Below are 23,981 nucleotides of genomic sequence, written 5' to 3'. Positions count from 1 at the left end.
CCCACAAGAATAGTAGTACACTATAGCCATTGATAGATCGAGAAGGCAGATTAAACACCTTTAGAGATATGAATATGTAGATTTGATCTTTTTTACATTATCTATGATAGAGTCTATTGAGATTTCAAATCTTATCGATTATCATGAGGCCATCACTAGCAGTGAGTCTATACAATGATCTATTACAATGAATGAAGAGATTGAATCTCTTCACAAAAATTAGACATGAGAGCTAGTAAAACCACTATAAGGCCAGAAGATTATTGGATACAAATGAAACTTCAAGAAGAAAGAAAAAATCTCAAAAATTGAAATAGCAAGATTCAATGTATGTTTGATTGCAGAGGGCTATAATCAAAGAGAATGTATAGACTTTAATGAAATTTTTTTCTCCTATTATGAAATATAGCTCTATTCATGTATTACTTGCCATTGTTATGTTGTCTGACTTAGAGCTTGAGTATCTTGATATCAAGATAGCTTTCTTGTCTGGTGAGCATGAGAAACAAATATATATGCAGTAGTTAGAGAGATCTGTTGTTCAGGATAAGGAGGACCATGTTTGTTAGTTAAGAAAATTATTGTGTGGTTAATTAGAAGCAATCTCGAAGACAGTGGTATAAGCGATTTGATGCATTGATGTTTGGACATGGTTACTCTCAGAGTGACTATGACAGTTGTGTTTATTACAAAAAGCTTGCAGATGGTTCTTTTGTTTATTTGTTACTCTATGTTGATGACATACTTATTGCAGCAAAGAATATGTTTGAGTTATGAAGTTAAAGGTTTAGCTTAGTAGTGAATTTGAGATGGACTTCAGTGTAGCAAAAAAGATTTTGGATATGGAGATTCATTGGAATTGACACACAAGCAAATTGTTCTTATCATAAAAAAATTATATTCAAAAGTTTCTTAAGTATTTTTGTATGCAAGACTGAAGCTCGAAAGTATTCCACTTGTAGCACACTTTATACTTTTCGCTACTTTATCTCCAAAGTTAGATGAGGAGAAGGAATACATATCACGTGTTCCATATGCTAGTACAACTAAGAGTATCATATATGCCATGATTTACATATGTCCAGATATCTCATAAGTCGTCAGTGTCATTAACAGGTATATGGGGCATCCAAAAAAGATCCATTGGCAGACTGTGAAATGGATATTATACTATTTGAGAGGCACTATAAATGTTGGTTTGATGTATGATTGGAGTTTAGATACTTGCAGTAGTATTGTTGGTTATGTAGACTCTAATTATGTACGTGATTTGGACAGAATGAGGTCTTTGACAGGCTATATCTTCACTCTCTCAGGTTATAGTATCAGTTGGAAAGTAACTTTACAGTCTACTATTGTCTTATTTATTTTAGAGATAAAGTGTATGATAGCGGCTGAAGTAGTGAGGGAGGTCATTTGGTTGTGAGGTTTAGTTGATGATCTTGACTTAAAAAAAGATATGACTACTATTTATTGTGAAATCCAAAGTGCCATACATTTGACTAAAAGTTAGATATATCATGAGAGTACTGAGCATATTGATGCCTGATATCATTTCATTCAGGATGTTATATCATAAGAAGTTATCGTTCAAAGAAAGATTCTTACAGAAGATAATCCAGTAGATATGATTACCAAGCGACTTACCACTCTCAAGTTCAAGTACTACATGGATTTGGTTCATATTTTAAGATACTGATCTAGGCCCTTAAGGGCATTATTGAAGGAGATTGAGAGGAGTTCACTATTTTGGGTTGCAGCTTAATGAAATTCAAGCCAAGATGAAAATTTGTTGAGTGTGGCTTGAATTGGTGTGATCCACAGTACGTACTCGATCTATTTTAGACTTTGTTGGATGGCTTGGATATTTTGATCTTTTCTTTTTATTTTAGGATTTAGTAGCTATATATATATATTGTAATCATACCTTTTTTGTTATTGAAGGGGCTGTCTTTTGCTATTTTGAGCTGTCGCATGCTCTTTGTACTCCATCTTTTTTTGATACGATGAAATTTCTCTATATCTTCATCCATGGACAAAGCCAAAGGCTAAACCATATAAATCATTGTGTTGTATTTTTTTTGTGTATAATTGTTTATTATTATTTTGAACTTCATACTAATTAACAAGTAAACTTGTAATATATACTTTGGGAGCTTTTTGCCTCTCTTGGGCACCCAAATGGATGAGATAGCATTGGGCCTTCGTGCAAATGGTCATTGCTTCTTATGGGTCACACATGCAGAAATAGAGCACGTGCGAAATGTAAATGGAGATATGGGTTTGATGGTGCCATGGTGTGATCAATTGAAGGTGTTGTCTCATCCCTTGGTCGGGGGGATTTCTCACACATTGTAGTTGAAGTTTAGTTTTAGAAGGCTTATATGCTGGTGTGCCAATACTTATATTTCGATTGATGTGGGATCAATATCCTAATAGTAAGTTGATCGTGGAAGAATGGAGGGTTGGGCTTCCATTGAAGAACAAGGAGAAAGGTGTTGTTGGAAAGGAGGAGGTAGCCCAGCTTGCGAGGAAATTAATGTTCTTGGATGAGGATGAAAACAACTCCGAAGAAGATTGGGACATCTAAAAGAGAAGTCATGGGCAGCATCGATGCAGGGATCATCAACCACCAATCTTGATGTGTTTGTCCAAAGTACTTTGTATTGTGGGCGGAAGGGTAGCCAAGAAAGTGAGAATTATTGAATCTAGGATTGTAATGTTGGGCTACTTCCAAAGTTGATGTGGTTTGCATGCAACTTAGCTATGTAAAAGATTACATCCTACATTGCATGCATTGCATGGCTGTGCACGCCAATCACCTCTTTTCCTTCTTGTGGGCTAATTATCGAGATGAGTGCATGATGATTGGTATGGTGCATGACCACATTGGTGCATACGGTGTAGGGTATAATTTGCTATAATATAATTGGGTGGGTGCTTGAGCGGTGAAGGTGCATATATGCTCATACATCTCACTTCACCTATGCATCTGTATATGCATATATGCAAGTTTATCTTTATATCCGTGTATGCAAGCATGTATTTCTTCTTTTATTTCTTCTTTTATTCTTCTTATTTTGTTACCATGAAAGCAATTTTTTCCGGCCATGGAATTTTATAGTGAGTTGTCTGCCAATAGCTCAATAATTAAAGATTATATGCAAGAAAGACCTCCGCTTGGTGACCCAAGTTTACGTCTATTAAATTCGATACAAGGGTAGTCTGCGTGCTTTGCTACAACATGAGATTTGTCATCAAATTGGAAGCTGGTGAATCATGTCTTAGATTTGCTTCCTTTTGATGATTTGCCATTTTAGCTATTAACATAGTAGTTTGTTCAACAATCCAATAATCCCTAACAACTTCTCCTAACAGACATAAGGACAATCCCTAATAAATTCTCCTAACAAACACAAGGGCATTCCAGGCGCATCCATTATTTTGTTCAACAATCCAACAACCCCTAACAACTTCTCCTAACAAACACAAGGGCATTCCAGGCACATCCATTATCTTGTTCAACAGTCCAACAACCCCTAACAACTTCTCTTAACAAACACACTCATGCTCTCTTTATAAAGGTGTTCCAGAGCTCTAACTTTTATGAAATGTAATACAATTATATGGTATCTGAGCCAGCAGTTGTCTGCCAATAGCTCAACAATTAAAGATTATATGCAAGAAAGACCTCCGCTTGGTGACCCAAGTTTACGTCTATTAAATTCGATACAAGGGTCGTCTGCGTGCTTTGCTACAACATGAGATTTGTCATCAAATTGGAAGCTAATGAATCATGTCTTAGATTTGCTTCCTTTTGATGATTTGCCATTTTAACTATTAACACAGTAGTTTGTTCAACAATCTAATAATCCCTAACAACTTCTCCTAACAGACATAAGGACAATCCCTAATAACTTCTCCTAACAAACACAAGGGCATTCCATGCGCATCCATTATTTTGTTCAACAGTCCAACAACCCCTAACAACTTCTCCTAACAAACACAAGGGCATTCCAGGCACATCCATTATTTTGTTCAATAGTCCAACAACCCCTAACAACTTCTCCTAACAAACACACTCATGCTCTCTTTATAAAGGTGTTCCAGAGCTCTAACTTTTATGAAATGTAATACAATTATATGGTATCTGAGCCAGCAGCTATATAGCATCCGATCACCCTCTCTCTCTCCACCATGGCTCTCATTCCCTGCCAAACCCCTGCTCCCACGACACCTACCACCACCATCCTCAACTTTCCTCTGCTAAAACTCGCAAGTGACAACTATCTCTTATGGAAAATCTAATGCCTTCTGCCGCTCTGGAGTCACGATCTGCTAGGCCTAACTGACAGGACAAAACCCTATCCTCCTGTAACAATCCCAGTTGTTATGCAAGCCGTCTAGGCTGACGGCTCTATGGCACCTTCTGCTGCTCCTACAACTCCCAATCTAGCCTATGTTGCATGGGTGAAGAGGGACCAATAGGTCCTCAGCTGGCTCATCTCCTCCATTAGCGAGTCCATGCTCATCCTGGTGGTGGGCCTCACCTCTTTTCAAGCCATCTAAGTTGCCCTCAAATGCACTTTTGCTTTGCATTCACGTGCAAGGGTCTTGCAACTATACCACCAACTCCATGAGATCTGCAAAGACTCTTCTTCGATCACTGAGTACATCCAGCAGATCAAAGCAATCTCTGACTCTCTTGCTGCCATCGGTGAGCCTCTCAACGACATCAATCTCATCATGCAGGTTCTCACTAGTTTAGACTCTTCTTTAGATGCCTTCATTCTGTCCATTATCATAAATCTCACTAACTATAGCCTTGAAGATTTGCATGCCCTCCTTCTGGCTCATGAGACTCTTATGCAAACCCAGAGAAGGCTTGTCGCTCCAACCCAACTTATTTTTTTCACTGTCAATTAAGTTGTACGTTGCACCAACTATGCCCCTCAGCACCCCATGCAACATTGGGCTTCTGCAATACCTTCCTCGGGTGAATGTGGAGGCTGTGGTAATAGCCATGGCCATGGATGTGGTAAATGGCAGCAACGCCCTTCGAAGTGTTAGATATGTTGTCAGGTTGAGCACCGTGCTCCTGAGTGCCCCCATTGTTTTGATGCCAACATCACCACGGTGGTGCCATCGATTGCCAACCAATGCACGACAGTTGCGTACACTGCTCATGCACCAACTAATCAAGGCAACAAATCAGAGGACATCTCTACCTAGTTCTCAGATTTTGGAGTGACTCATCATGTCACTTCGGACTCCTACCAACTGAATGATCCGACTTCCTACGTCGGTGCTGATCAGTTGGCTGTCAGAAATGATGTAGGTTTGTGCATTAGATACACTAGCTCCACTATTATCCCAACTTACTCTCATTCTTTTCATCTTAAGAATGTTCTTCACGTCCCTTCTATTACATGTAACCTCTTTTAGTGCATCAATTCACCAAAAACAACCATGTTTTCATTGAGTTTCACCCCTTCACCTTTCTTCTAAAGGACCAAGCTAGCCAGCAAGTGCTGCTCTGCGAGCAACTTAAAAATGGACTCTAATATTTTTTGGCTTTCAATAAGAAGACACCTCCTTGTGCGCTAGTTGGAGAACAAGCATCCTCATCACTTTGGCATGATTGCCTTAGTCACCCAGTGTTGAGAACTGTTTTGCTTAACCTAGCTAGGCACCATCTTCCAGTTACAAATGAAACTCTTAGTTATCTATGTACTGCTTGCCATGAGACTAAAAGCCATAGGTAGCCATTCTCTCCCTCTCCCTCAATTTTCAATGCTCCACTTGATTTAATTTTTTTGAATGTTTGGAGGCCATCTTCGGTCACCTCAAGCAATGACTACCGGTATTATGTCATTTTCATTGATGACTACAACAAATTTACATAGATTTTTTTTTAAAGCAAAAATCTAGTGTTCTTGACACCTTCATTCATTTTCAAAGACATGTTGAATGCTTGTTTGATCGAAAGGTGAAACAACTCCATTCTGATTGGAGAGGCGAATACCAAAGTCTATCTCGATACCTAGATTCTATTGGCATTTCTCATCGACTTTCATGCCCACCTTCACCATGCTAAAATAGTACCATCGAATGCAAACACCGTCATATGGTAGAAATGGCTCTTTTCTTAATGAGCAAACCCAGTGTTCTATATAAGTATTGGGTTGAAGCAGTCACCACTATAGTCTACTTAATAAACCACCTCTCTACACCTTTATTTTCCAACATTTTATCTTATGAAAAACTCTTTGGTACTTCACCCAACTATGCATCTATCTGCATCTTTGGTTGCGCATGCTATCCATATCTCCATCCCTGCTCTACACATAAACTTAAATATTCATTCTCTCTTATGTATCTTCTTGGGATACAGTGGCTCTCATTGTGCCTATCACTTCCTGCATCTTTCAATAGGTCGCATCTACATAGCACGCGATGTCATCTTTGATAAGCATCATTTTTTCTTTTAACAAGACACTACTAATGGTGCTCAAAGTACAATACATTCTATGACTTAGTACAGAATGCGGATTCCTCATCTAGCTGAGTCCTCTGGCTCGGATGCTCCATCACCGCCACCTGCCCCTGACCATCAAATGATCACTACATTAGAAGGCTTTGCTGATACACTACCCAGTGCATCAAGTGCACCATCATCGAAGCCCAACTGTAGTGCAGGACAACAGCACCTACCCTCTACTACCATGATGGTATACTAGCCCACTTTCACAGTCCCTGCAAACCAACCTGGTGTTGCACCACCGGACGCACCGCCGCACCATCTCATCATCGCTCAATCCAAGGATGGGACTCAAAAGGCACGAGTGATCTCAGATGCTACTCCAACAACTAGTAAAAGATATTCTCTTCCTCATGCTCTCTGTTACTGTTCAACTATCCATGGAATCCATCTATTTTTCACAAGCAGCAAAAGACCCTTACTGGCGCACTACTATGTGTGCTGAGTTCAATGCCCTTCTCCAGAATGGTACTTGAGACTTAGTTCTCTGATAGCCAAACATGAATGTCATAGGCTATATATGGATCTTCAAGCTGAAGCAACGATCAAATGGCTCGATAAAGTGCTATAAAGTCCGACTGGTTGCTAAAGGCTTCCATCAACAATAGGATGTCAATTTTACTGAAACTTTTAGGCCTGTTGTCAAAACCACAACAATATAGTTGCTCATTGCCCTTGCCATCTCCCCTGGATGGTCTCTATGGCAAATAGACATCTTGAATGCATTCTTGCATGGTGAACTAAATGAGATTGTCTATATGGATCAACAATCAGGGTTCCAACATCCGCACCTTTCTACTCATGTTTGTCAGCAGAAGAAGTCCCTCTACAGATTGCGCTAAGCTCCGAGAGCATGATTCCATCAGCTAGGGTCCTTAGTTCAACATAATTTTTTTGGTTCATGAATAGATACTTCCTTGTTCTTTCATCACAGTGATGCAAGCTCCATTTACATCCTAATTTATATTGATGATATCATCATAACAGGAGGAGATGCCACTGGTATCTCTACTATTTTGCAATATCTTAAGCAAGAGTTTGCTATCAGAGATCTTAGACAGGCTCATTATTTCTTGGGTCTAGAACTTACCCACAGTGCAGCGGGCTATTCCCTCTCCTAGTAGAAATATATTCTTGATGTCCTACGATGGACTAATATGAGTGAAGCCAAACCGATCACAACCCCCATGGCTTCTGATACTGAGCTTTCCTCTTCATCTCCGACACTACAAGATCCATCTTTGTATAGAAGTGTGGTGGGGACACTGTAATATGTTATCCTCTTTCACCCGGATGTTGCATTTACAGTCAATAAAGTGTGTCAATACATGCACAGCCCTACAGAGACTCACTGATCTACTGTAAAATGCATCTTGAGATACCTGAAGGGGATCTTGCACTATGGTATATGGTTCCATCATGACTCACCTCAGGTTCGACAGACATTCAGTGATGCCGATTGGATCGGCTCTTGGCCTAATCGTAGATCAACTATCAGCTACACCATTTATCTTGGCAAGGATTTGATCTCTTGGAGTGCAAAAAAACAAACTATGGTTGCCTGATCGAGCACCAAAATAGAGTACAAAGCCATCGTCAATACAACGACCAAAGTTATTTGGCTCAAGTCTCTTCTTTGTGAGCTACATCTACCTCTTGCTGACGTCCTTGAAGGAACCAGATCTAGGGTTTCAGGGTTAGATCTTGAAACTTTTTCAAGATCATACAGCGGAAGACTAAAATAAATCAAAATTTATTTTCTAAAATCAGAGAATCCCTAGATCTAAGATCCTATTACATGATTATTACATGGCATTAAATCAGAAATTAAAATATATAAATATAGCATGAACTACATGTTGATCATATCAACATATTTTTATACCACATCTAATGTATGTATTAAACAATAGATCAGATCTATTACCTTGCAAGTTAGACGCTCTAATCTCGCTGATCCGGGCTTAAGGATGATGTTGCAAGCCGCACACGCATCCGGCCTCTAGGAGTCATCCACACGAGCCCACGAATCTCGATCAGAAGTCCTGCTTCAGGAAATCAGCACAGTATGTTAGTACTGCGCTGATTCTTCTTTGATGGTTGATCAGGTGCCTCCTTCTTCTTGATTTGGACTCTTCCAAAGATGGAAAGTAGAAGGAGAAGTTTCAGATCTGAGACGCTCTCAGAAAACTCAAGATGGAAGGAGGAAAGATATGAAAATAAAAACCCTAGAAGAAGACCCTCTTCTTCTTCACGTTTTTCTCTCTAGACACCCAAACTTTCATCTTTTATATCTCCACGACCCAAAAGTATTTCTCTCTGATTTTTGGATGGCAGAAAGGTCTCTCAAATATCTATCTCTTCTTAAAATTTCATAAAGAAACTCGTCTTATATAGAGAGATATGATAGAGTCATTGTCTAGGTCAAACACCTAGTCAAGGCTTATCCAAACATGGCAAGTTAAGGGACGCCCAACTCTTGAGCACCTCCTCCATATTTTCATGCATGGATCACAAGAAAAGGGTACACAATGTATACCCTAAAAGCCATGAAAATTTCAAAAAAAAATTTGGATAAATTCGGTGCAAAATTGAAAGAGTTTTGGATTTCTAAAACTCTATCTCATAGAATTCAAAATCCAAACTTATTCCTTTTAGATTTGATCCAAACCACCTTCCATGTAAGAAAGAAGAGAAGAGACCTTTTGTGAACGTGGGAGAGATCTGGGAGAGGGCTTTTGTCGCACAAAATAAGTGGAGATTGGCGTTGAATAAGAGAGAGGGCGTGGAGAAGGTTTATGTGGCGCAAGGTGGAATCCTAGTCCTACTAGGATTCTGTCTCATAACTTGTTTTAATTTGGTTTCCCAAACCAAATCAAATCAAAATTAGATCAACCCAATTAAAATAGGTCTTAACCCAATTAAGAACCTAATTTAATCATATTAAATTATATTTAAATCTGATTTAATTTTTTAATCAAATTAGAAATTAGATTGATCCAAGTCCTAGTTGAACTAGGACTAGTTTTTTCTTGCACTTGGCTTATCCAATAAATCAATTAGACTTGATCCAATCAAACCCAAATCAAATCTAATTAAATTATATTTAATTAGACTTAATCTCAGCCCATTGACTTAATCAAATTAAGCCAATTAGCAATCAAATTGCTAATAGATCCTCCTGCAACACTTGCACTGGGTTAAATGTCAATCATATTGATCATTTAACCCTAGAATGATTCTTAATCGTTGATCAACCATCCGATCGGATCATGAACTCTAATGTGTGTGACCTCATAGGTCCGAACCTAAGTCGGTAGCATAGGAACAAATTTTTATACCAATCGAAGTGACCATCTAGCAATGGTACCCGACGACCGGATAGGTCGAATGTGTAGAACAACATCCTTAGAACCCATGCGGATATAGTTTTCATATAATTCATCCCCTTGACCAAAATGATCATAGGACACCCCAGAGCTCAACTGTCAACTCTGATCAGGTTGTCCACATTGTATTTCAAAATATCAAATCCATCTGATGGATTACCCTGGCCAAGGTTTTACTAAATTGAAATACAGCGACTCATTCTTCTCCAACTCTTGGAGTGGTCAATCCCATCTCGATCACACTCTGACTTCGCAAGTACTTGACTGTGCCCAGAAGCCTTCCGTCTCTGAATTAGAAATTCAGTTAGTCCAGTACCAAAGCACAGTGAGTTGCTTGCAAGTCACTGAGGCGATCTCAAGTCTAAGGGATACTTATACCTATATCCCATCAGAGACATTCTCGACAGCAGAATGCTCTGGAGTTGGTCACGTTCAATGACGATGTACTCTTACATCTCACCTGTATGCCATACCAGTGTCTCCACACTCCTTGGTTAAGAGGACAACCAACCCATATGGCCTACAGCGACCTATGCTCGATAGAAGCTGTCGTCCTTATTAACAGCCTATCATTTGGTCGTGAACAGTTTTAAAGACTAATCAATAAATCCTCTCTTTATCGAACCTAAATAGTCCTAAGGACTTCATCATAACAACGAAGTTCATTAGAAGATGAAAGCTTATGATGAAGATGCCAAATATATTTTATTTATTAACAAATCAATTACAATACTTGGTTGCTCAACCGTCAACAGCTTGACGATTGGCTTTTTGGGACACATTTCCCAACAGTCCTGACTCTATGGTGTGATAATATCGGGGCCACATATCTAGCTGCTAACCCTATTTTTCATATCCGAACAAAATATGTCAAAATAGGCTTTCATTTTTTTTTGAGAACTAGTGGCCTCCAAGCATCTTCAAGTGTCCTTCATCTCGATAAAAGATCAGCTTACGGACATGTTTACCAAGCCCCTTCCTCGACCAAGATTCCAGCAACTTTACTCCAAGCTTAATGTGGTTGAATCCCTCATAAGCTTGCAGAGAAGTATTGATGCGGTAGTTTGTTCAACAGTTCAACAATTAATCCCTAACAATTTCTCCTAACAAACACAAGGACAATCCCTAACAACTTTTTCTAACAAACACAAAGATGTTCCAGACGCATCCATTATTCTGTTCAATGGTCCAACAACCCCTAACAACTTCTCCTAACAAACACACTCATGCTCTCTTTATAAAGGTGTTTTAGGGCTCTAGCTTTTATAAAATATAATGCAATTATATTAATTGGTCATTTATTCAAATTAATTATCTTTCCACCACACTACTAAATTTGAATCTAAGCTTAAACGATTATGAAATACAAGGACATGGTAGGGATGGTCTGTTTTGGCTACAGGTCTATCCACCATGACGAAAGCACCTAGTCTGAGGGACAGAAGGGGAGCCACCATGGCAGCCAACCCCCTAATTAGGGTCGTTTGCCTCCATTATCAGCTAATCGCACCCCATCTACAAGCATTGGTTGGTCATTCACTGAGTTTCAGATTGGAGTTTCAGCCTCGTAGATTGTTTGTTTCCTCATCATTCTATTTTAAACTGCATTTACTATATCCTGAAAAAGAAAAAAAAAGAAAAGAAAAGACAAGGTAACTAATTAACAGCTAGTAAGATAAGCTTCGAACTCTTCAACGATAGAAGATAAAGCTTTTTTTTTTTTGGTAGAAGATAGAAGACAAAGCTTAATCAATTAACAGTGATGAAAGACAAAAATAAAGAGTTCAAAAACTTGGAGCTTAGGAGAGAAGTAAAAGGGAGAGAAATTAGACAGTAAGGAATAAAGAAGTTGATAGGATGAAAAAAAAAAATTATTAGATCATTTTTCACATAATTCATTGTAATCTTGCTACATGTATAAATGGGAGACTAAATTAAAAGAAAAAACTTTCAAATTTATTAAAACTCTAAATAAATAAATTATTTTAGAATATTTTATAAATTTTGGAGCAAGTGGAATTAACATCCCATTACTCTCGCTCAGCATCCACCCAATTGGTCCTCCAATCCCTCATATGCTAGTTGAGAAGGTGCCTACATGCTCTTTCAACCAATGGTTTGATTCAACCGATCAGTTGTCATATGTCTTGGTAGCTGGCCAATGTCTACATGCGAGCTGCTTGAAGAATCTAATAGGGATGGCAATCTATGATCCGAACCATCAATTTGATTTGGAAAAGATCAACTTTAAGCTGGTTCAGATTTGACAGAAGTAGGTTTGGATCATAAGTAAATCAACTTGTCTAAATATGTTTATTTAAATGGATTAGGTTCATGTTTAAACTTTTGCCCGGTTTAATCTATTTTGATCCACTTAGTAATTGGATCACATCATAACCTGATCTATTTAACCTATTTAAAATTCATTTAATCTATTTTGAACCTACTTAAACAATTTATGTCTTATTTAATCTGATTTGTTTAATCTATTTACTCCACTTAAATCCATTTAATCCATCAAGACCAATTAAATTTGTTTAACCTGTTTACCTTGGATTGACAAGTTTAATAAACGAGTTATATGAATCGTGTCTTATTTAATAAATAAGCATGGTTCAAATCTAAATTTTTAATCTATTTAATAAATATGTCTAGATCGGACCAATGAATTTCTCATTTGATCCGTACCTAATTTGATCCGGCTAATTGCCACCCTAGAATTTGAGCACATGGAAAACTAGTTGGAGACATGGAGTTGATGATGCTATGATGTGATCAGTTAAAGGTGTTGTACCATCTTTCTATCGGAAGTTTCATTAGAGAACGTCTGAAATTTAACTATAGAAGACATATTTGCTAGTGTTACAACATTTATTTTTCCTTTGACATGAGATCGGTACTCAAATAAAGATTTTCTTCACACAAATACACCATTGGGTCATGCAATGGCCGCTTCAAGATCTATACAGGCAATGAATGAATGAATTTAGATGCTTTGAGATACATGCATGACAAGATCCAATGGTCGATGTCGTGAAAGAAAACCAATCATTCTTTCACACAAAAGATGCAACTTGAGAACCCGAATAATAAGTTGATTGTGGATGACTGGAAGGTTGGTTTTTTTGGTTGAAAAATGAGAAAGAAGAAGGTTTTATTAAAAGGAAGAAGATAACAGAAGCTGCGCAGAAGTTGGACTTGGATGCAGATGATGGTAAGCAGCCAAGGAGTAGGGTAAGAGAGTTGGAAGAACAAAAAGCATTCATGCTTTTGTTCAAGATTTCATGCAATGGATGGAAAAGTTAGGAGAACCCAATGGGTTGAGATGGTCCAATGAATATTTTAGAGTCAAATAACAAAGTCCGTACATGGTTGTGCAAAGTTCCTTTTTTTTTTTTGCCTTTTTTCTTTATTCCTCCCCAATCCCCATCAGTGAGATAATTTACCACTAGAAATCAACAGAGGACGTCATGAAGGGATTGCAATGATACCGAACCAAGGTCATGTTTGTTAAATAAATACATTCAATCAAAGTGTAGTCAATTTATTTTGCTACCATAAGGAGTTTGCTATTGGATTGCTTACGTCCTGTACTTGCAGTTGGAGAACAATCAGGTTCTTTCTCTCTTATCTGATCTTTTTGCAAGTCCCTAGGCCCCAACAAAAAATATTTTCAGCTCTTTCTTTCCATTTACCCAATGCCAGTTGGAAAGCTTATAAAGAACTGTCTCCCAAAATAAAAGAAAACTTATTCAGAACTTATTTTTTGATGGAGTGCCGAGGAAATCTTATTTTGACCCTCAAAGAGATAAAATTCAGCTCATCTTTGTATAGGAGTGTAGTAGGGACACTGTAATATGTTACCCTCTCACACCCGGATGTTGCATTTGCAGCCAATAGAGTGTGTTAATACATACACAGCCCTATGAAAACTCACTAGTCTGCTGTAAAATGCATCTTGAGATACTTGAAGGGGATCTTGTACTATAGTTTATGGTTCCATCATGACTCACCTTAGGTTCGATAGGCATTCAGTGATGCTGATTGGATCGGCTCTCAACCTGATCGTAGATCAACTATCAGCTATGTCATTTATCTTGACAAGAATTTGATCTCTTGGAGTGCAAAGAAACAAACCATCGTTGCCTGATCGAGCACCAAAGTAGAGTACAAAGGCATCACCAATACAACGGTCGAAGTTATTCGACTCAAGTCTCTACATTGTGAGCTACATCTACCTCTTGCTGACATCCCGACTCTCTAGTGTGATAATATCAAGGCCACATATCTAGCTGCTAACCCTATTTTCCATATCCGAATAAAATATGTCGAAATGGACTTTCATTTTTTCTGAGAACTGGTGGCTCCAAGCAGCTTCGGGTGTCCTTCATCTCGATAAAAAACTAGCTTGAGGTTGTATTTACCAAGCCCCTTCCTCGATCAAGATTCCAACAACTTTACTCCAAGCTTAACATGGTTGCACCTCTCATAAGCTTGCAAAAAAGTATTGATGCAGTAGTTTGTTCAACAGTCCAACAATTAATCCCTAACAATTTCTCCTAACAAACTAAGGATAATCCCTAATAACTTTTCCTAACAAACACAAGGACGTTCCAGACACATCCATTATTCTGTTCAATGGTCCAACAACCCCTAATAACTTCTCCTAACAAATACACTCACGCTCTTTTTATAAAGGTGTTCCAAGGCTCTAGCTTTTATATAATATAACGCAATTACATTAACTGGTCATTTATTCAAATTAATTATTTTTCCACCACACTACTAAATTTGAATCTAAGCTTAAATGGTTATGAAACACAAGGACATGATAGGGATGGTCCGTTTTGGATGTAGGTGTATTGACCATGATGAAAGTGCCTAGTCTAAGGGACGGAAGGGGAGCCACCATGGCAGCCAACCCCCTAATTAGGGTCGTCTGCCTCCATTATTGACCAATCGCATCCCATCTATAAGCATTGGTTGGTCATTCACAAAGTTTCAGATTGGAGTTTTAGCCTCATAGATTGTTTGTTTCCTCATCATTCTGTTTTAAATTACATTTGTTGTCTCCTGAAAAAGAGGAAAAAGAAAAGAAAAGACAAGGTAACTAATTAACGGCTATGTAAGATAAGCTTCGGACTCTTCAATGATAGAAGATAAAGCTTTTTTTTTTTGGCAGAAGATGGAAGATAAAGCTTGATCAATTAACAATGATGAAAGACAAAAGCAAAGAGTTCGAAAATTCGAAGCTTGGGAGAGAACTAAAAGGGAGAGAAATTAGACAGTAAGGAATAAAGAAGTTGATGGGATTGAAAAAAAAAATTTATTAGACCATTTTTCATATATTTCACCGTAATCTTGCTACATGTATAAATGGGAGACTAAATTAAAATAAAAAACTTTTAAATTTATTAAAACTCTAAATAAATAAATTATTTTGAAATATTTTATAAGTTTTAGAGTAAGTGGAATTAACATCGTATTACTCGCACTCAGCATCCACCCAATTGATCCTCCAATCCCTCATATGCTAGTTGAGAATGTGCCTGCATGCTCTTTCTACAAATGGTTGGATTCAGCCGATCAGTTGTCATATGTCTTGGTAGCCGGCTAGCGTCTACCTGTGAATAGTTTGAAGAATCCGATAGGGATGGCAATTTATGATCCAAACCATCAATTTGATTTGGAAAAGATCAGCTTTAAGCCGGTTCAGATTTGATAGAAATAGGTTTGGATCATAAGTAAATCAACTTGTCTAAATATGTTTATTTAAATGGTTTAGATTCATGTTTAAACTTTTGCTTGATTTAATCTATTTTGATCCACTTAGTAATTGGATCACATCATAACCTAATCTATTTAACCCATGGAAGTTCTGTTTAATCCATTTTGAACCTACTTAAACAATTTGTCTTATTTAATCTATGTTTAACCTATTTACTCCACTTAAATCCATTTACTCCATTAAGACCGATTTAATTTGTTTAACCTGTTTATCTTGGATTGATAACTTTAATAAACGAGTTATATGAATCGTGTCTTATTTAATAAATAAGTCAGGATCAAATCTAAATTTTTAATCTATTTAATAAATATGTCTGGATCGAACCAATGAATTTTTCATTTGATCCGTACCTAATTTGATCCGGCTAATTGCCACCCTAGAATTTGAGCATATGGAAAACTAGTTGGAGACATGGAGTTGATGATACTATGATGTGATCAATTGAGGGTGTTGTACCATCTTTCTGTTGAAAGCTTCATTAGAGAATGCCTGAAATTAAACTTTAGAAGGCATATTTGCAAGTGTTACAACATTTATTTTTCCTTTGACATGAGATTGGTACTCAAATAAAGATTTTCTTCATACAAATACACCATTGGGTCGTGCAATGGCTGCTTCAAGATCTATGTAGGCGACGAATGAACAAACTTGGATGCTTTGAGATACATGCATGGCAAAATCCAATGGTCAATGTCGCGAAAGAAGACCAATCATTCTTTCACACAAAAGATGCTACTCGAGAACCCGAATAATAAGTTGATTGTGGATGACTGGAAGGTTGGTTTTTTTGGTTGAAAAATGAGAAAGAAGAAGGTTTTATTAAAAGGAAGAAGATAACAAAAGCTGCGCAGAAGTGGGACTTGGATGCAGATGATGGTAAGCAGCCAAGGAGTAAGGTAAGAGAGTTGGAAGAACAAAAAGCATTCATGCTTTTGTTCAAGATTTCATGCAATGGATGGAAAAGTTAGGAGAACCCGATGGGTTGAGATGGTCCCATGAATATTTTGAAGTCAAATAACAAAGTCTGTACATGGTTGCGCAAAGTTTTTTTTTTTTTTTTTTTGCCTTTTTTCTTTATTCCTCCCCAATCCCCATCAGTGAGATAATTTACCACTAGAAATCAACAGAAGACGTCATGAAGGGATTGCAATGATACCGAACCAAGGTCATGTTTGTTAAATAAATACATTCAATCAAAGTGTAGTCAATTTATTTTGCTACCATAAAGAGCTTGTTATTGGATTGCTTACGTCCTGTACTTGCAGTTGCAGAACAATTAGGTGCTTTCTCTCTTATCTGATCTTTTTACAAGTCCCTAGGCCCCAACTAGAAATCTTTTCAGCTCTTTCTTTCCATTTACCCAATGCCAGTTGGAAAGCTTATAAAGAACTCTCCCAAAATAAGATAAAACTTATTCAGAACTTATTTTTTGATGGAATGCCGAGGATATCTTATTTTGACCCTCAAAGCGTTAAAATTCAGTTCATCTTTCAATCTGGTATGTGCTATTGACATCCATATTCCCATTCAACAGACATTTTCAGAGGATTAAATGCCGTATCCAGAAATTGTTAGAATTTTTATTGTAATTACTCAGTTCACAAGACATGCTCCCAAAATAAATTTTAATCCAGTTTGTTAGAAAGTAAAGTAGGCCACCAAATGGCAGTCCCTGATACAATGGTGGCTTTTTTTGTTTTTTTATTGTGATACAAATACAATGGTTGTTTTGCAAGAAACTTCTGCATCCATGATTTGCATTTGAGTTCTGAAAGTGACTGAAGTAAAAGCTTGTAAAAATTCAAATCACATCACACAATGTTATTCTCTTAAGCATCTCTTAAATAATGCACATAATTCTGATCGAGAAAATAAAATTTGAAACCGAATGAGAGCAGATCTTCTGTACTAAACATCCCTCTCAAGAAAACTGTACGTGGCGTGGAACTACTTATAAGGGACTCATGGGACTAATGTCATCATATACCATGCACACAAATAAATGATGCAATAAGAAAATAAAGGAGATTATATTGAGGCAGATCTTCCATCATCATCAAAGTTCTATGCAGTAATTTAATTCCAGCAACAGGGTACGCAGTCGAACAAATCAGCACTACTAGAAAACATAATATATTACAAGACAGCGGCAATGCATCAGTTCATTCATAAGATTAGAGATATCAGCCCGCTGTCATTGGTACAAAGAAAGAGTAGGGACCCAAAGGCACATAACAACAGATGCCATCATCAATAAGATGATCTAACTTCAGCCCATGCCCCTTTTCTCTTCACGTCCCTTTACAATCTTTGTGCAAAATTCAGAATGAAATAAAAATGAAAACATTAAGTCAGAACTTAAATCCAACCCGACCCAGTTGTTGAACGACCCAGTCATGTATCAAAGCTGCCTTCAGCTCATCAATCAGTTTAGTAGCAGGAGGATGCAAGGCAACGGCACCACACTGAGGGCTTGAGTACTTGCTAAACACCACTTTCAGTTCGGTCTCTGCTGCTTTGGAATGAAAGCTCACTAGATGCTGTGCACAATCCCTGTGTCCAAACATGGAAATTGGTTTAGTGACCAAGCTCAATACTTTAGATACAATAAAGGGACAAAATGAAGTTAAGGTCGTGGATACTAACAGCAACTGCAGCTCTGAGAAGCCTGTGTTATGCTTGAGTGTTTCACTCCAGAAGGGAGTCTTCTTGAGTGTGCATCGCGCCGCATAGACAGCAGAAGCAGCTATCAAGGATGGGCAGTACATGATCATTGAGTAATGCATCAAACCCAGCTCAGCAAAGAAGAAGGCCATGTGCTCCATCTGCAAGTATAAACAAAAGAATAAAAGATTATTGAACTGAAACTGCCGCTTCTAAAGACCACACAAGTCAAAGCATCTATCGTTCTCACCTCTTTATCGGCCATGGCTGCTTTCAGAAAACGCATGAGGAACATGTAGGGAGTGGGAACAGTTAAGTTCCATTCAAGTTTGCTCAGGATTTCTTTCTCCTTGCTCAATATCTGCTCTCTGCTATATGCGCTGTCCAATAAGCATATGAAGTTGCTGACCTGCTCTCAACCACAACCCAGTTTCCAGTACTCAGTAATCGTAATAATACTAATAAAAAGAACATTTTTATCTATAGAACATCCTAATTAGTACCTCTGCAGCCCGTATATCCTCATACTTGCAGGCAATCAGCATGGCACTCACACCCACAAGAGGCAACTCCCTCCTCCGGACTGTTTCCATGGAAAGATACCGATCAAATATGTAAAATGTGAGATACAGGATCTCAGGCATCAGCCCAAACTTATGGTGTACCTCAATCAGCCATTCAGCCAGAATAGCTCTTTTCTCTTCATTGATCTCAACTTGGGACCCCATGTAGTCATTGGGTCGGTTAGAATTCTGAATTAGTAAAAGGAACAAGCACCCGTCAGCTAAGATAGGTAAAATAAATGGATGCAATGGATATTCAAATAGAGGAAATATATAATACCTCAGCAAGTTTGTAAAACTTGTAGATATCTTCAACATAATCCACGACAGCTAACTGATCATTGGCATCCAAAGCATCAATATCGTGAACCTGATCTTTTGGTTCATTTATGTCGGGACTCATTCCGATAATTTCCTCAGGCTCGACGGCACTGCCCTTTCCCACTGCTACATCAACAGCTACAACCACTGGATTCTGAAAATCACAAAGGTGGAATTCAAATTCAGTCCATAACTAGATATTGTGATACAAGAAAATGGGCTCATTGAGGTGAAAACTTGATAAAGACCACCATTTATACCTTATCAGCCGTGGCTATAGTGGCTAATTTTGCATTCGCCGGAAGGTGAGCACCAGAACTTCTAGAAAGAAAAGAATGTATTGAATGTTTTAGACCACTTAAAGCAATTCTTTTGAAGTAGTTTAAAGAACGTAGAGCTGCAGTCCACCTGGTCACAGGGCGAGAGATCGGAGGCTGTGCTTTCCTGTAACCAAGGCAAAAGAGTTAAATTTTTTAAAAAAAAAATCACAAAATTTTTGTAGCTTCTGAGCTATTGTAGCTGAAACATCCTTACCCCTCAACACCCCGGACCATGACAGGATTTCCAATGTCTCCTAGTGCTCGACGGTTCTTTCCGTCTCCTCCAGCTGCTGCTTTCTGTTTGACAGTGGGAATAGGGCCATCACCTAATGACACAGGACATAAATCAGAAGAATTAACATAGAGGAGAAGACAAAGAAAAACCCTAAAGAAGGGAAGAAAGAAACAATAGAACAAAGGCCAAAACTTGGTAATTCATCATTGAACCTTTTGCTTGTACGGCATGTAGAAGAGCAAGAACCCTAACATTGGAATGCAGAAGAATTGGGAAAGACAAAGTCGGTAAAAGCTTCCGAAATCCCCAACCCTTGAGAAGAAACAAAGGCACGTGGAAAGATTTTACCATCAAATTTAACGTGAGGAACCCCAAATCAGACACAGCATGAAGAAAGAAAGGCCAAAGAACCCATAAAAGGTAAGTGGAAAGGGGGAAGAGAAAGAAAAGAAAAGATCTTTCCACATAGAACCAAAAGAAAACGCTATAAACGATATCAACATCTATATGATTCGAGAGGGAGGGGTGGAGGGGGGACAAGAAAGCAAGGAAAAGATCTTGCCACAAAGAAACGCAAGAAATCCCCAAGAAACGCCACAAAACCCTTCAAGAAACCCATCTAAGAGATAAAAAGAGAAATGGATTAAAAGAGGTGGGTTTCAAATTCTATCTCACCTCTCTGATGCTGAGGAACTACGACATAATGCATCAATGCCATGGTTTGCTCTCCTCCTCCACTTTCTTGGCTCGACAGAACCGAAGAGAAGAACGAATGGAGGCGAGCGGTCGGCGACTCCACGTCGCTGCTCAGATTCACCGCAGTAGGCGAGATCCCGTCTCCAAAGCTGCAACAAAGAGAAAAAGACGAAGGAGAAGAGAGGAAACCCTTGCTATGCGCCCTCTTGTTCCCTTCTTTCTCCGAGCTTCTTCTCTGGTTTTTCTCCGTGGCTCTTTTCAAAGTTTTGTTAAACAAGAATTAAGGGGAACGAGAAGAAAAAGAAGTTTGCGGGTCCGGAACAGCCGATCGGGCGCTTCGTTTAATATTCCTGCTGGCGAAATTATTCGTGCTGCGTGGGGGCTGTTTCGTCGAGTACTTCGGACCAAACCGTAACCTGGGCTTCAGACCCAACCAAACCGGTGGTTCGGTTAATTGGTCCAAGAAAACGATGTTAGATCAGGAACAACCCAAACGATAAGCGGTGTCTGTTACAAGAGGGCTTGTCTTGCATGAACTAGAAAAATCAAAAGTGAAATAATATATAAATAAATAATAAAATTAAAAAATATATAATACAAAATTAAAATTGATAACTCGTCGTTAGGGGTAGAAATAGGTCAGACGGCCTGTCAGGGGCCTACGGCCTGATCTACTATCAGCCTGGCCTGACCTGATCTAATTATCTAAATAAGCGAAGTATAGGCTTTTAAAAAGGTCTGTTTAAATAAATAGGTTAGACCTAAAATTCCAAAGCCTGGTCTGAAAACCTGCAGACGGGTCTGTATAAATTATATATATATATATATATAATTTAATAAAAATTATTATTTTATTAATATATATAATTAATTAATTATTGATCTTACCCATCAATATCTAATTATCTTAATCCTTTCGAGAATCAAGAAGACGGAAGAGTCTTTTTAAATAGGCTTTCAGACTAGATCAGACTTTTTTATTTTGCAAAACAGGCAAGGCCGAGTCTCATTTTAAGTCTGAACCAGTCCAACAGGCCAGGCTCAGTCTAGTATTTTACAATATAAATCTGACCTGTTTAAGCCAAAACCTGATCTGATCTGGTCTATTTCCATCCCTACTCGCCGTGTTCTAATCTCAGAGCTGAGAAGCCATTTATGTATCCTTCGTACATAAGAATGGTCGATCTTCTTTTATGAAATCGGCCTTTCAATCACGTGCCGTATAGATCTCCAAGCATCATGAATTCATATCATACATTGCACATTTTTTGAAGCAACCACTACATGACTCGATGGTTGATTCACTCAAACGAAGGCGAATCTTTCTTTCGTGCAAAAGATGCAATAGCCGTCTCCATCCAAAAGAGTTTGAGTTGTATTTGTTGTGCAAAAGAAAGGTTGATCTTCTTCCGCAACCTCAACTGCTAGATTTTACTTTATAAAGCTTTCAAAGTATGATGAATATCTTTCTTTCATTCGCACATATATCATGAATATGACATCATGACTTAAAAATTATGCAAAACATGATCCAATGATTTAGCCATAAAAGAAGATCAATTATTTTTTTGCATAGAAGATACTATCCAAATCCCAAAAGGAGGCAGTGAAAAGATAGAAAACGATAAAAGGTACCAACTATCGTGAAGAAAAATTCCTTATGCACCTCATGCGGTGCAGCAAAATTGACATAGAGCACAACGCGGTAGGTAATTGGTCCACATAATGCAATTAATAGTAGGATAGATATTTAATACCGTTCAATTTTTTTTTTAATTTTTTCTTAACAAAAAATATCCTTTCCCTTCAAGTAACACAAAAAAGAACAATATTATGATTTCTTGATATCTTATATAATTTTTTGTAAATATATATGATATTCTGAATAATATATATGACTTCTTGTGTCTTTGTATGATATCCTGTTGATTATTATGACTTTTTGATGTCTTATATAATATATTTATTTATGATATTATCTATTGTGGGTAGAAGGATAGTCAAGAAAATAAGAGTTTTTGAATCAAAGATTGTAACATTGAGGTGCTATCAAAATTGACATGGTTTGCATGCAACTGAGCTATGTTACGTGATTGGATGGATGCTCAAGTGGTGGGTGTGCGAGAGTGCCCATAACGCTTCACCTGTGGATACGTACATGTGTGTATGTTTATGTTATATCCATCTGCACAATCATGTATTGCCTCTTTTCTTTGTTTTATTTTGTTACAGGGAATGCAGTACTTCTCTGGCCATCTAATTAATTTTGTTGAGTTGTCTTTCAATAGCTGAACAATTAATATTAGATTCAATTCAAAGGTCGTCTGCATGCCTTGCCACCACTGGAGGTTTGCCATCAAATTGGCAGCTCATGAATGGTGGCTTTAGATTTGCTTCCTTTCGAAGATTTACCTATTTATCTTGTGATTTGTTAAAATTAATTATTATCCCTCCATGCTGCTAAATTTGAATCTCAGCTTAATGGTTATGAAACACAAGCATGTGGTGGGGATGGTCAATTTTGGTTGTGGGTGTGTGTCGGCCATGACCAAAGCATTTCATCTGGTGGGACCAAAAAGAAAGACCCATTATACGGCTACAAGGACCTCTAGTATGGTGGAGGGTTCGGAGTGTATCTTTCACATGACATAATGGTTGACCTTCTTTTGTGGTATGACCATTAGAAATCTTTTTGTACAATTTTGAAAGCATTCCAATCTCTCCCTTCCATCTCAGGGTATGCATGCCTTAGTTCAAATCAGCTTAGGATCAATCTTCAAAAGAACTGACTTAAATCAATTTTTTAAAACTCAAACAGACAGGCCATATAAAAAAAAGGTTCAAACCAATCCGAAAAAATTGGTTCGATCTGATTCAGTTGGTCAAGTTATGTCAAGTTATGGGCTACTGGGCTTCTATCAAATGGGCAACTTATACAATAGGCTAAATATAGACTGCTATCTATTTTAACTTCTAATTATGCTAAATGGATAATTTATGGGATGAGCTAAACAGGCAACTTATAGATGGGCTCAATGGAATAAGACCACAGTCTCCTTTGAGAAAATAGAATAGTAGTTCTAAAATTTTTATACTGAACTAAATCTAAAAAAAAAAAATTGAACCAAACCGAACCAAAAATAGTAGTTCGAATGGTTTTGCATTTTGACTGGTTTAATTACACACCCCTACTTCCATCCATTAGTACCAATCACGAAGCAAACATGGCACTTTCAAATTTGTGCAATGTCTAATCTAATGGTTCACGCCGTGAAAGAAGATCAGCTATTCTCCTGCGTGAAAAATACAATCTGCACCCAGCCAAGGATTTGGGCTAGCAGATCGAAGACAGGGCTGGCAGGCCGAGGTCAACCAAGGGCTATGCACAAGGCCGCTAGACTCTACAAAGACCAAGGGCCAAGCAAAAGGACAGTTATCAACCGTACAGGAAAACAATATTTGTG

General features: G+C 37.9%; 1 protein-coding gene across 3 annotated transcripts; it reads right to left on the bottom strand.

Annotated features, from left to right (window-relative positions):
- Positions 1–17,812: 17,812 nt before the first annotated feature.
- On the bottom strand, positions 17,813–20,817 carry LOC140853802 (G2/mitotic-specific cyclin S13-7-like). 3 transcript variants are annotated; one of them, XM_073248791.1, is made up of 9 exons: positions 20,497–20,817; positions 19,801–19,912; positions 19,675–19,710; positions 19,527–19,587; positions 19,226–19,420; positions 18,886–19,134; positions 18,633–18,791; positions 18,365–18,543; positions 17,813–18,271 (listed from the first exon to the last, which is right to left on the bottom strand). In XM_073248791.1, exons 1-9 carry the CDS (start codon positions 20,537–20,539, stop codon positions 18,070–18,072), a joined length of 1,236 nt encoding a protein of 411 aa, XP_073104892.1. In that variant the 5' UTR covers positions 20,540–20,817; the 3' UTR covers positions 17,813–18,069. The 3 variants fall into 3 exon arrangements, with proteins under 3 accessions (XP_073104892.1, XP_073104893.1, XP_073104891.1); XM_073248792.1 differs by having other exon boundaries at positions 19,527–19,584; XM_073248790.1 differs by having other exon boundaries at positions 19,527–19,710.
- Positions 20,818–23,981: the final 3,164 nt, after the last annotated feature.

This window comes from Elaeis guineensis, chromosome 14 (assembly GCF_000442705.2).
Source record: "Elaeis guineensis isolate ETL-2024a chromosome 14, EG11, whole genome shotgun sequence".
Lineage (NCBI taxonomy): Eukaryota > Viridiplantae > Streptophyta > Magnoliopsida > Arecales > Arecaceae > Elaeis > Elaeis guineensis.
The sequence above is the reverse complement of the archived record's forward strand: the minus strand, read 5'-3'. Positions and strand labels throughout refer to the sequence as shown.